Raw genomic sequence first — 14,002 nt, 5'->3', positions numbered from 1 at the left:
TCTCCCCAGCTTTGGGAGAGGAATGAGGTCTAGTGGTTAGAGCAGAGGGGACTGGGAGCCAGGACTCCTGGGTTCTCTCCCCAGCTCCGGGAGAGCAGCGGGGTCCAGTGGTTGGGGGGCTGGGAGCCAGGACTCCTGGGTTCTCTCCCCAGCTCCGGGAGAGCAGCGGGGTCCAGTGGTTAGAGGGGGGTGGGGCTGGGAGCCAGGACTCCTGGGTTTTCTCCCCAGCTCCAGGAGAGCAGAGGAGCTGGGAGTTTTCCGACAGCGGCCAATGCCAGGTGCGGGGGAGACACCGGGTGGGAGAGCGCTGTGCGGGGGAGAGGGGCAGGAGGTGAATGGGGAGCACTGAGGAGTGTGTGCAGGGGGAGGGGGCACCAGGGACAGTGGGGTTGGGGGGCGACGCCGATTTAAACCAGCCGGTGATCAGACCCTGCAGCTGGGCTGAGCGGAGAAGCCGGACCTGGGGGCGTTTCCCGGATCCTCTTCCAGGCAGCCCCCGGGTTGCAAGGAGAGAATCCGGTGCTCGCTTTGCACCCATGTAAACGAGAGCCTGGGAGCGGGGGAGAATCTGGTGCTCAGTTGGCAGCCGTGTAAACGAGGCCAAGGGCAGCCCCAAGGCGGGGCCGGGGATCACATGAGCGGATGCAGCGAGGAGCGGCGGTGGGGCCTGAGCTAGCCAGGCCGCCCCTCGGCCATGGGGCAGGCGGCGAGCCGGGCTCCCCCGGCCCCGCTGGACCTGAACCCGCTGCCGGACGAGCTGCTGGCGCTGATCCTGAGCTGGGTGCCGGGCCGCGTCCTGGTGACCCGCTGCCGGCTGGTGTGTCGCCGCTGGCGGGACCTCCTCGACGGGCCCACGGTGTGGCGGCTGCAGGGCGAGAGGCGGCCGGGCTTGGGGGCCACCCTGGCGGCCGCCCGCCTCTGCCTCCCGCCGCAGTGGAGCCGGATCTGCCTGCTGGAGCCCTTGGGGCGCAACCTGCTCCGGAACCCCTGCGGACAGGGTGGGTGCCAGCCCGGGGGCGTGGGAGAGGGATGGAGGGGACTATGATGGGGGCGAGGAAAGGGGGGGTAGGGATGGGAGGACCATGGGAGGGGGCGGGGATTGCGGGACTATGGGGGGGCGGTAGGGATAGGGGGTTCTGGGGGGGCGGTAGGGATGGGAGGGGACCATGGGAGGGGGCGGGGGTTGCGGGACTATGGGGGGGTTATGGGAGGGGGCGAGGAAAGGGGGAGTAGCGATGGGAAGGGACCATGGGAGAGGTACAGGTGGGAACATGGGAAGGGGAGGGGGGAAGTGGGGGGCAGGGGCAGGGGACACCACAAGAACGGCCACAGTGGGTCAGACCCATGGTCCATCTCTCCCAGTAACCTGTGTTCCAACAGTGCCTCAAACGGGGGGTGGGGGGGGCAGAGGACATTGGAGGAGGGGGGACCAGGTGGGAGAGCAAGAGTTGAATGGGGAGCACTGAGGAGTGAGTATATGGGGAGGGACACCAGGGAGAGTGTGGGTTGGGGAGGGCAAAGGAGAGGGAGCACCAGAGTGGGGGAAGGGGAGAAAATTATCACTGGTGGGGGGAGGGGGTGGTGAGAGGGCCTTGGGGCAAAAAGGTACCTGGGGGGTCTGGCAAGTGTGAAGGAGGGGTGTCAGGAAACGGGATGGGAGAGTCTCCCTCCTCCCCAGCAACCCCTTCTCCCCAGATATTTATTTCTCTCCCTGTTTATTTTCGAGAGCCACATTAACACACTCCTCTCCCTCCCCTGGGAATGGGTGCCCACCAGGGTGTCGTCCTCCGCCCCATCAAACCAACTCCCACCGCATCTTGTCCCCCCTTCTCTTGATGCATCGTCTTCCCACAGATCAGTTCTGTCACTGGCAGGTGGAGCATGGGGGCCATGCTTGGAAGGTGGAAGAGAACCGCTGCCCAGTCGAGGACGCCCCAGCCCAGACCTGCTTCGTCTCATCCTTTGAGTGAGTCTATCCCCTTAGCCTTCGCGTTTGCCCCCCAGCTTCTGTGTGCGGCAGAGAGCTATCCGTCCTCCAAAGGCCAGTCCGGTCCTGGTCTGGCGTGTGCCCTTATGAATCCAGAGTCACTTAGATCGACCCAGCCTAAATGAGACCCAGAGGTGCCAGGCCTGAGTCTGCCCAAATATATGTACACACCAGAAAATGTACTGTAATGTCCCAAATATATGTACACACCAGTAAATCCGGAGTGGCCCTGGATTTAGGCCAGGGCTACGCTACAGACTTCTGCCGGCCAGGCGTTGGGAAGAGAGTGGTGTTAGCAGAAGCCCCCAGTGTGGATTCAGTTATACAGTACGGATGGAGGGGTGGAGAGAGAGAGACTGTGTGTTTTGGGGGACAGAGAGTGTGTCAGTAAGCAACCAGTCCTGAGGAAGGGAAAGGGGGAAACCCTGGGATGTCACTTGAGGGATTATGGGACAGCTCCAGAAGCCAATCACAGCACAGAAAGCAATCAAGTGTGTACACTGGCAATAGAGCGCTATGCAAATAGCCTTATGGTTTTTTTGCAGCGCTGCAACTGCGGAGTTTCTGCGCACAAAGTGGCTTGGGAGCGTGTACACGTCTTCCGTTTGAGTGCAAAAACCTGCTTTGCTGTGCAGAAACTTGCCAGTGTAGACAAGCCCTAAGTAAATCTGGAGACACTTCAGTGGAGTCGCTCCGGATTTGCAGCAGTATAACCAAGATCAGATGCAGGCCCTGACTCTGTGCTGCCCTTGCGTTATCATGACACACACACACGCGCGCACACTACCCAGGTGTCGGTATCGACCCAAGGTGTCTGGCAGGGGAGAACTGGGAACAGTGTCACCTCAGATTTATGAGGCCTTCTCTGCATTGCTGATTTGCCCTGATTCCAGCCCTAGGTGTAGCTGTCCCAGCCCCAGCAAACTCCTATAGCAGACATTATCTGCACTGGGGGAGCTGACCCCATGAGTTCAAATCATGGCTTATGGCAGCTTTGCCTGTCCTACACAGGGAGCTGTACTGCGGGAGTGCCTGGAGACTTGAACACCTGAGCTCTGTTTCTGGCTCTGCTCTGTGACCTTGAGCAAAAACTACTTCCTCTGTCTGTGCCTTGGTTTCCCCTCCCACTCTTTGCCCACTGTGTCTACACTGTGAACTCTTTGGGACAGCGATTGTCTCCTCCTAGAGTTCATCTTGACCTGCCAACATGTTAAAACCACAACTGCCCTATCTACAGTAGGATTTCAACACCTGCCCACTAATACTCTTTTTTTTTTTTTTTTCCCCTAGTGTCCACAGAGTCTGTGCAGCGCCCAGCAAAATGTGGCCCTAATCTCAGTTAGGTGCGACTGCAATATCTCATTAGGGTTTCCTTTTCCCCTCTGTAGGTGGTGCGTCAAATCGCAGCTCGTAGATCTTCTAAAGCAGGGGTTGTGGGAAGAACTGCTGGATAACTACCAACCAGAAATCTATATCTCCGATTGGTAAGTTTCACCCTCTTCTCCCTAGAGGCCTTAATGGTCACTTGCTAAAAAAAATGGGTTTGTGTCTTTGCTCCTGATTTCTGATGTCCAAAATAAGACACCTGCAGTTTCCTTTATTTCTAGTTATAGGGGCCACCTGTGCCTCAAAATCAAAGGGTTTGGGTTTGTTTTGGGGTGTTTTTTTTTTTTTAAGCCTTAAGAATATCAAGCCTGTTGAATCTTGTTTGATCTGTTTTTTTGCTGGAGGTCCCCTTGGAGGACCCAGAGATGTGGGTTGGGAGCCCTCTTAGCCCTTAATTAAAGCAGTGAGAAGAGTTGGATTTTTAACAGTGAGTTTCTCCCGCCCAACTGTTAGTCAGGGCTTGCATCAAATGCATATTCGCAGGTTGTGTCTGTTCTCGAACTTGCTGGCTAGGATTGTAGACGGGCTGCCCTGAAGTTGCTGGGCTAGACAAGAACAGTGGGTGAGGATGTTACAGTGCTTGGAGCTAAGATGCTGTGCAATCCCCTGACTGATGGGGACCAAAAAGCCGGTGGTGCTGCATGTGTTGGATTCGGCTATGTGTGTTCCCAGGATTCCTGTTACATTTTACATTCGGGGGCCTGTGTCCTGTCTCCCTCTTGCTTGTTCCCCAACGTCTGCTCCCATCCCCCAGGTGGGGTGCCCGGGAAGACTGTGGCTGTGAATACTCCATCTGCATCAAGCTCCTGGCTGCCGACAGAAGAACTGTAATTGCTGAATTCCAGGCCAACCCCGATCCCATACAACAGTGGAACGACGCGCAGTATCACCAGGTGAGCCGGCTCCGTTGCCAGCTCTCTGGGAACATTAAGGGACAGAGAGTCAGGACGCCTGGGTTCTAGAACCGACTCAGCCACTGGGTTGACTTTGGGCAAGTCACTTCCCCTCCCTGTGCCTCGGTTCCCCTGTGAAAGGGGGATAACAATACCAAGGTCTACTGTAAAGTGCTTTGAGATCTATCATTGAAAAGTGGTAGGGATGAAGTGGGAGTAATTTGTAAAATTATGTATGTTTTATTACGGAGGAGTGGAGGCGCAGGTGGTGGTGGCAGAGAGAGGAATAGAACACAGGTCTCCTGACATCCAGTCCTCTATCCATTAGCCCACCACAGATGACAGATGACTAAGGCTAGTGGGCGTTCAGCCCCTCTTCTTCTTCAGGTAGAAATCTATTCCTGCCTGCTCCACTCGGCAGGAAGAGCTCTGTATCCAGCTGCACCAGGGCCAGGAAGGAGGCGGGAATGGCCCCACCTGTGCACAGAGACTCGTGTTACATGACGCTCTAGCGCAGGGGTCCCCAACGTGGTGCCTGCGGGTGCAATATGCTATTCCCACAAGAAAGGTTGCGGACCACTGCTCTAGCGGGCTCCTCCGAATTCTGCAAGTGGCTGGAGTCGGGCCCAGACCTGTGGGACGGGAGTCACCACCAGCGCTCCTTCTACCTTTTCCCACCCATGTGCGGAATTAATTTTATGTGCAGGGTGGATTTGATTTAAATCACGATTTAAATCACTAGTCAGGAAGACTCGATTTAATCATGGATTTCTACATAAAAGTGCATTCTTGTTGGTTGTTGTATACATATTCTTCACAGCTCAGAGACAGATGAGACCCAATTTGGGTCTCTCTTATGGCCTGCTGCCATTATAGGTTTTCCCTTCTAGTGAGAGAATGGTATGGTAGATCTCAAATCAATGAAGGCTACACTCAGAAAGACTTCAAGACTTCTGGAATATGCTGCTCAAACAGTTTCACTTTTGTTTCTACTGCCTGTCCCTCCCTTCTCACATTTAGCTCCTGACTTCTTCTTCTTGTCCAGATTATTCCACTCCCAACAACTTTCTATTTACTGAACTTTTTGAAACTGCACGCTTAGAGAGAGTTAAGGGACTGACTGTGTGTATATAAATTTGCAGAGGGACAATAGGGTTGAGGCCTATTATTTCTCACCTATATATATTTATTTTAAAACATTTTTGCTGTTAACAAGCATGTTACTTCTGGAGACACAAATCCACAGTCTGAGAACTGCAAAACTAAGCATCTCTGATGGTATCTTCTAGACTGAGCACTGAGTCCCATTGGGTACATAGAAAGATTAAATCGCGGTGGGCAAACTTTTTGGCCTGAGGGCCACATTGAGGTTCCGAAACTATATGGAGGACCAGGTAAGGAAGGCTGTGCCTCCCCGAACAGCCTGGCCCCCGCCCCCATCCACTTCCCACCCCCCTCAGAATCCCCAACCCATCCATCCCCCCTGCTGCTTGTCCCCTAACTGCCCCCCCCGGAACCACACCCCCTATCCAAGCCCCCCCCCCCGTGCTCCCTGTCCCCTGACTTCCCCGACCTCTATCCAGACCCCTGCCCCCCCGACAGGCCCCCCGGGACTCCCACACCTATCCAATCCCAACCCAACCCCCCCCTTCCCTGTTCCTGACCACGCACGCCCTCCCCCCCTACCTCCACCCCATCCAACTGCTCCCTGTCCCCTGACTGTCCCCCAGGACTCCCTGCCCCTTATCCAACCCCCCCCCCCACCCTCTTATCGTGCCTCTCAGATGTTAAGGAAAAGTTAGCATATGTGATTCCATTTTGGTTTGGGCCCACCATTGTCTAAAAGCAAGCACGCCATGCACCAGGAGGAGTGTTCCTTAGATACTGCATTCCTGTGAAAACTCTCCCCCTTGTCTGTTTTTTGTCTGTTCCTAGCTCCCTGCCTCCTGGCCTTTTGATGTGGGCCTCCCATCCTGATAAGAAAAGTTACTGGTGCATTGCTTCAGGGCCATGGTGTGTAGTTAAAGTAAAAAGAAAAAGGAGTACTTGTGGCACCTTAGAGACTAACAAATTTATTAGAGCATAAGCTTTCGTGAGCTACAGCTCACTTCATCGGATGCATCCGATGAAGTGAGCTGTAGCTCACGAAAGCTTATGCTCTAATAAATTTGTTAGTCTCTAAGGTGCCACAAGTACTCCTTTTTCTTTTTGCGAATACAGACTAACACGGCTGCTACTCTGAAACCAGTTAAAGTAATAGTTTAGCACGGGGAATGTACCTAGCAGGGATAGATGGAAGATAAGAAAGGGGTCTGTCTATTTGGCTAAGGTTTCCGATGCATGAGGGCAACATGCTTTGCTAAAAGGTCTATAATCTTTGTATAACCTGCATTCGGGGTCTTCTCCTGCTAGCAGGGGGGCACCACGCTCGAGTGTAATAAACTTAGTATCTTTGGGAACTCTGCAGTTGTGGACTTTGTGTGCCTCGGCCTAGACTCAAACTGTGCATGACCTATCAGGTATAATTCGTAGCAGTTTTTGTGCGTGACCTATCAGATATAATTCGCAACACAGAGCACCAGGACTGACAGCCGTGCTGCCCGGCCACAGCCAGCCATGCCACAGCGCACTCTAGAGCACCAGGGCAGGAGCTCGCAGCCCATAGCGCTGGCGGCACGGCGAGCTGAGGTAGCAGGGGAGGGGCTGGGGGCTAGCCTCCCCAGCCACGAGCTCAAGGGCTGGGCAGGACAGTCCTGTGGGCCAGATGTGGCCCACGGACTGTAGTTTGCCCACCTCTGACCTAAATAATCTATACAGAACCCCCTGGAACCCCATAAAATTGGGTCCCTAATCCATGAACTATTGGAACTCATTTACAAAACTTTTCTTAAACATTGCATGAATATATTGTCTCATACTATAGAATTAGAATTTATAATCCCTATTCCATGATGAGATACATTATAGCTCAAATATATCTTTATCTTTAGATAAGTTTTTTCCTCAAAAAGCATTTTATCAAAAAAAATCTTTTTTTTTTCCCTTAAATCATTGATTTTTATCCACCCTGGTTATGTGCGCCAATATGGAGGTGATGTGTGGGAGGGGGCTCAGGGCTGGGGCAGAGGGTTGGGGTGCAGGGGTGTGAGGGCTTTGGCTGGGGGTTTTGGCTCAGGTGGGGCTGGGGATGAGGGGTTTGGGGTGCAAGAGGGTGCTCTGGGGCTCCCCCCAGCCCTCTCTCCCCGCAGCAGCTCCCGGGCTGGGGCCGGGGGATAGGCGCCCATCCCCGGCCATGGGAGGTTCAGGCCACCCCTCCCACAACCGTGGCAGGTCCGGGGCTGAGTTAGGGAAGGGGCACCCTGGCCGCACCCTGAGCACCTGCACAGAGCTAAATAGGCTGCTGCACGGCCAATCACCTTACAGGGAACTTAGGTCACCACTCTGGGGGGAATGTGGGGCAGGCCTGCTCTGACCCCCTACTCGCTGCACAGTGGCTATTCCGTTTTGCCCAGCCCCTGCCCTGAAGAATATGTTCACCAGTCTATGTAGCCCCAACTTCCTCTCTCTGGAGCATATGGATTTGTGACAGGGTCCAGAGATCAATTTGGGTTCCTTTTCCTTCCCTCTCAGGTGTCCTACCGGTTCAGGCAGTACGGCCGCGGAGTCCGGTATGTGCATTTCCTCCACAAAGGGAAGGACACTCATTTCTGGGCAGGACACTACGGCGCACGGATCACCAACTCCACAGTCATGGTGAAGTTCAGCTGAGAGCCAGGAGCGGGTCTCCACGAGTCTCTCACGCAAGCTGGAATGATGATCTCCATTTGCTGCTGTGAGCTCCTCTCTTATCGTAGAACAAATCAGAGGGATGCGTCTCCTTTAAATTAATATGCCCCTACGCTTTTTCAGTCCGTTCTTTCTGGCCAGCCTCATCCTGCACAGGACAAAAGAGTACCGTGGCGAATCTTCAGGTTTCTAGTGCATGACTTTGGTCAGTGTGAACCTGCCCCTGCACGGCAGAAGCAACAAGTCTTTAAAGATGGAAACAACTGGGCTTGTGCCATTATTTGTCAGGCTTTGGGATTGTGCCATCAGAGCGTGAAGGGGTTAAAAAAATAGTTCTATGAGGTGTTTTGGTTTTTTTTACCACCATGAGGAGGAGTTGTCAGATCTTCTCTGCCACATTTCTGTTAGGAAGCTGCAGGGGTTTGGTTTGGGAGCTCGCTTTGTGTTCTGTTAGCTTTGTGTTCTGTTAACGGAAGAGTTTTTTCTGCCAGCTGATGCCTGTGGCGTTGCCTGTCTGATGTGTATCCAGATTCACAGGCAGGTGAGCAAAATACCCCTCTCACCCCCCATGCTAATTAGATTGCATGGTTCTGGGGAAGGGGGGGGGTTAGAACCCAAGTCCTGCAAGCTTCGAGTAGTGCAGCGCTCATGAGAATACCATACAGGGCAGCCCTTGGACAAACGTAAATAGCCACTTGTTGATTGTCCCGGAGTTTATGGGGAACGTAACCATCAGGTCTGTTCTCACTGCACTCAGATCCCAGCAAAGCCAGCAGGCGTGGTAGACGCTCAGGCCTTTTGCTGACATAAACTAAGGGTCAGCTTCTGAAGTGTGTAAATCTGGAAAGACTCCAGAAGAGTGACTCCAGATTCACACAGGTCTACATGAGACCAGAGCCAGGGCCTAGCAGTGCTTTGGTGCAGTTCCCCCCCCCCATCCCATGGGTGGGGGTGATGTGGGCGTAAGGCAAAGTCCACTCTTGTACTAACGCATGATCACGGGTCATGAGCAGAGGGTTATAGATGGAGCCACAGAACCCACTTCCAGCAGGGGTGGACGGGCAAGACCTTTCTAGGGGACTGGGGTCTAATTTCTGCCACGTGGCCCAGCGACGGCCTTCAGTGCATCACCTTATCCTGCGTACAGTCATCAGGATGGGCCTTAGCCATACTAGTAAAGACAGGCCAGAACTACTGCTGGTATAAACCAGTGTCCTGCCATTGGTGTCTTTGCTCTCTTACACCAGCAAGGGATACGGTCCTATTGACCTGGAGGCGTGATGCTGGGGGATCTGGTGCTCTGTGTTACCTGTCTCAAAAAAAGCCCAAATTCTGCCCCCATTGAAGTCCGAGGCTCTGATTCTTCTGCTGCTCAAATGATTGAGTGAAGAGTGAGGCCTGCTGACTCCAGTGGTCTTAAGCCTGGTTTACACTGGAGAGACTGAGATGGGAATTAGGGTAGCTATTCAGTCCTAGCACTGAGCAACCTCCCAACCCATTCCCTTGGTGCAGAGAGAGCAGGAATGGATGGTGGCACTTTGGGCAAGGCTGTTATTGTTTAAAATGATCTCATGGGCCTGGGCTGAAATCCCTGGTAGGTTAGTTACTGAGATAGCTAACGGGTTTCCTGTTGGTCGTAATTGTTTTTATTAATAAAAGGGTATGGAAGTTTTGAGCTGGTCCCCAACCAGAAAAGAGGGGCCAGCGAATATATTAGCTGTTCAGTTTCACAGGGCTCTGTCCTGAAATGGAGTCACTGGATATAAGCACCTGTACAGATTGTCAATGAAGATTAAAGTGCTTTTCTGAACAGCATGTGGTGCGGGTGCTTTCAAAGCTCAGCTGGCTTGAAAGTGAGATAGGCCCAAGCTGAACGTCTCAGTTCTTCTCCCTTCAATGAGAGGAAGAAACATGGGGGCCAGGCACAGCTCAGAGAGAGCAGGAGGCAGTGGACAGGAGTTTGCAGTGGGGTGTGGTGGTAATTAAATAATACAGTCTGGGGGCTGTAGCGGAAGAGCTCCCCCCCTTTCCTTTCTCCCCGAGTTTGTGCTGGTCGGCCTGGCCCAGGAGGGGTAGGCAACTATGCCCCTAGTTCCCTGAGCAGCAGGTTGCAAGCTGCTGAGAAGCCATCTGAGGAGATTCTGCTGCTCCACGCAGTGAGATCCAGCTGCTACCCGGCATGCTCAGAGAAGGGGGCAAAGCTCAGGATCATGCCAGAGTGTGTGTGAAACAACGGAGGAAGCCTGAGACAGCTCTGCAAGACGCATTCCTCCCAGGGAAGCTGGCTGGGGCAACTAAAGGCCGAACCATCGGTGTGGGGGGGGGCAGCTGCCTCGGTATCGCCCAGTGGGGCAACAGCGCCCCTGACAGCCAGTAACAGGCTGTGTGTGCTGGGTGGGGCTAGTGCCCCATGGCTCCCAAAGCCTTCCCCAGGCAGCGAGCGACCCAGCCCCACTACCCCCCCCCCGGGCCTCTCCCCTCCCTCCCACTCTGCAGTGAGACAAGCTCTGGCCTGGAGCAGGGAAGAGGACGTGGCCTGAAGCTCACACAGGGACTCAGTAGCAGAGCTGGGGATAGAACCCAGGAGTCCTGGTCTCTCCCCCCCCCGGCTGCACTGCACTGCACTGCTCTGCACACAGGGCTGTAACTGGTGCGCGGCATGACCCTTGCCCTCTCCCGTAGCTCCCCACCATGATCCCGCCTCCGGGCTCTCCCCGGCCAATCAGAGGAGGGGCAAGGTTCCCCGCGCGGTGAAGGGGCGGAGCTCCCGCGTGGTCAACCAAGAGGCGGCGCGGTCGAAGCCAATCAGAGAGTGGGGGGCGGGGCCGAGCGGCGGGGGGAGGGAGGGGAAAGCAAGATGGCGGCTGCGGAGTGAGGTCAGTGTGGATGGTGGGGAGGAGCGCGAGGGCTTTCGCCGCCCCTCCCCCACCGGTTTCTCTGTGGGGGGGGGGGGACCCTCCCCCCACATCTGAAGCCCTGGTCAGCTGCTTCCCTGGGGGGCGGGTCAGGGGGAAGACGCCTCCCGTTCTCCTGCCAGCTTCCCCCCCGCCCAGGTCCTCTCTCTCCCCCTCCTTCCCCCCAGCTGCCCCTCTGTGGGGGGGGGGGGTTTCTTCTCCCCCCCCCGCCCCCAGCTGGTGCCCTAACTTCTCGCCATTCTCCTCCCGGCAGCTGTGCGGTCCCATCCGCCTCACCCGCTGCCCCCCAAGCTGCTCCCCTGTGATTGGCCGTGGGGAAAGGATTTCCCCTTCCCCTCCCCACTTAGTGCCCTGCCTTGCAGCCGCCCCTCCTCCCCCAGCTGCTCCTCTGGGGCTGGGCAGAGGGCCCCGTTTCCTCTCCTCTCCACTTTGTGGTCCCCCTCTAGCGGCTCCTCTGTGGAGGTGGGTGACCCCCCCCCCTTTTTGCCAATCTGGTGCCTATTCTGCTCTTCCCCTCCCAACCACTTGGGGGTGTAGGGGATTTGTACCCTCCCCAAATCAGCTGACTTGTCCTGCTGGAAAATCCCGCACCCATCTCCCTTCCTTGCCCCCGTTACTGTGCCCCCTTTTTCAAAACCGTTGTCAGATTCCCAGCTGTGGTGGGCCAGGTGTGTCCCCACACAGGTAGAGAACAGGCTACGCCTTCCACGCACATGCACCCCGGGACCCTTCAGCAGGCCTCAATCCGAATCTGCAGGAATCTGCTCTAGGAAAGTGGGTCTGTGACTCTGTTTAGTGCTTGGCAAAGGAGCAGCTTTGTAACCTGGGTGCATCATTCTGCCTAGCAACTGGGCAGAGACTTGCCAGACTCGTGCCACGTACAGCAACAAACCCTTGTCAGACAGTAACAGTTCTCACTCGCTTTTCTTCTGGGCTAGTGATTTTAAAATGATAAGCTCTGTAGTCAGTTACCAATCCCATAAATCATCTTGTCTCACTTGACTGAGACTGTGCCTATCAATGTGGTAGCTGGAGTTTCTGCCGTCCAGAAATACTAACTTCCTGTTTTCCTTTCTTCCAGGGGACTTGTATTCATGGTCTCTGGGGCTTTAGTGAGCTTTTAATGCAGAGAATGTCATGCAGGGGTTTCCTGAGATTGCTGGCACCACCTTTGAGATGGAGTACGTATCTGTTTCTATTCATTACATTGAGTCTGATTGATTCTTGAGTGTTGATCTGTATTGCTTTGCTATGCAAAAAATGCATTTAGCAACTATACTGGCTCCCAGTCTTCATAGAAATAATGGACTGGAGGGGACCTCGAGAAGTCATCTAGCCTTTCCCCCTGTGCTGAGGCAGGATGGCAGGCATACCTATCAATAGACCATCCCTGGCAGGTGTTTGGTGGTTTTTAAGCAAAGGTTAGACAATGACAGGGATTCCACAACCTCCCTCGGTAACTTGTTCCAGTACTTAACCATGCTTGGAGTTAGAAAGTTTCTTAATATATAACCAAAATCTCCCTTGAAACGAAGCTGATTTCTTCATGTCCTCCCCTCAGAGGAAATGGAGAACAATTGGTTAGTCATCTTTATAACAACCTTGTACATATTTGAAGACTATTATCCTGTTCTCCCTCAGGCTTCTGTTCTCTAGACTAAACGTGCCCAGTTCTTTCAGCCTTTCCCTGTAAGTCTTCTAAATCAGTGTTTCACAAGCTTTTCGATACCAGGGACTGTCTTGCTGCCTCCTAAACTGTATGAGAGAGATCTCCAGGTCCGGCGCCGCTCCACGAACTGGTCATTGAGAAACTCTGTTCTAAATCACTTATCGTTTTTGTTGCTTCAGGAACAACCAGCCAGGGAACAGGAAGAAATAATCCTAGGGCTGCACAATTTGAATAACTGGGCAGGGGTTTATGCCTTTCTCTGAAGCACAGTTGGGAGGCAGGGTACTACGGTCCTATCTAGCATGGCAAGAGGTGGGATAATGGATTAGAAAGATAGCACAGCATGAGACATAATCCCTAGTGGAGAGAGCACTAGAGCAGAACTCAGGAGACCCGGGTTCTATTCCTTGCTCTGTCGCTGGCTTGTGGAGTGATCTTGGGCAAGTTTTGTGCCTCCATTTGCCTCAGTTTCCCCATCTGTAAAATGGGGATGACGATGCTAACCTCTTTTGCAAAGTGCCTTGAGATGTACTGATGAAAAGTGCTAAATAAGAGCTAGGCATTATTATGGATGGACCATTGTTCCGGTCTCCTACAGGAATAGATGCACTATTGGTACAGAAAGGGATGCCAGCTTGGATTAGTCGGATTGTTCCCAAGTGGTAATTAATGAAACTTCTCTTCCTTATAGGTATCAATGCTTTCCCTCATGCCTTCATACCAGGGAGATGGCCATTAACACAAGCTCTGGGCCAGCTGGAAACCCGCACTATGGCAACCCTCAACCAGATGCACCGTAAGGGCAAGCCAAAGTTTCCCCCACCCAAACTCGGCCCCACCTTTGGCAACCCCCAGGTCAAGGGCGTGGTCCTCAAGACCATGATTCGCAAGCCCAAGAAGCCCAACTCTGCCAACAGAAAGTGCGCCCGGGTGCGGCTCACCAACGGCAAAGAGGTGGTCTGCTTCATTCCCGGGGAAGGTCACAACTTGCAGGAACACAGTATTGTGCTGGTGGAAGGTGGAAGGACACAGGACTTGCCTGGGGTGAAGCTCAAAATAGTGCGTGGGAAATATGACTGCGCCCATGTTCAGAAGAAGAAATAAGTGCCTCCATACAGAGAGGTGTTGTGGGATTGTAAAGTTCCCGGCTTAGTAGGAAAGGAGTTTTAATCACGTCTGCATTTGTATCATGGCAGATATCCTCCAGAGACATTACTACTTGCTCTGTAGTGTTGTGAAGTATTTACATGCAGACCATGCTCATTAAATTCTAACTCATCTCTGAGAGACGGGATGGATTTGTGCCCTAAACAAGGGCTCTGAGTTGTAGTCTCAGTTCCTGGAGGGTATGAGGGGGTGTCTCTGG

At 53.8% G+C, this 14,002-nt stretch overlaps 2 protein-coding genes across 2 annotated transcripts; both read left to right on the top strand.

The window, feature by feature from the left end:
* Window positions 1-405: 405 nt before the first annotated feature.
* LOC122457289 (F-box only protein 27-like) lies at window positions 406-9,862 on the top strand. The gene is made up of 5 exons (XM_043501427.1): window positions 406-998; window positions 1,855-1,966; window positions 3,376-3,471; window positions 4,128-4,266; window positions 7,897-9,862. Exons 1-5 carry the CDS (start codon window positions 695-697, stop codon window positions 8,032-8,034), a joined length of 789 nt encoding a protein of 262 aa, XP_043357362.1. The 5' UTR covers window positions 406-694; the 3' UTR covers window positions 8,035-9,862.
* An 865-nt stretch (window positions 9,863-10,727) lies between these two features.
* Window positions 10,728-13,921, top strand: MRPS12 (mitochondrial ribosomal protein S12; the record flags this gene model as incomplete). Its single annotated transcript, XM_043501661.1, has 3 exons — window positions 10,728-10,928; window positions 12,049-12,148; window positions 13,328-13,921. Coding segments are annotated over 3 exons (714 nt in total), but the record flags the coding sequence as incomplete, so codon positions are not given.
* Between the last annotated feature and the right edge of the window lie 81 nt (window positions 13,922-14,002).

This window comes from Dermochelys coriacea, chromosome 23 (genome assembly GCF_009764565.3).
Source record: "Dermochelys coriacea isolate rDerCor1 chromosome 23, rDerCor1.pri.v4, whole genome shotgun sequence".
Classification (NCBI taxonomy): domain Eukaryota; kingdom Metazoa; phylum Chordata; order Testudines; family Dermochelyidae; genus Dermochelys; species Dermochelys coriacea.
The sequence above is the reverse complement of the archived record's forward strand: the minus strand, read 5'-3'. Positions and strand labels throughout refer to the sequence as shown.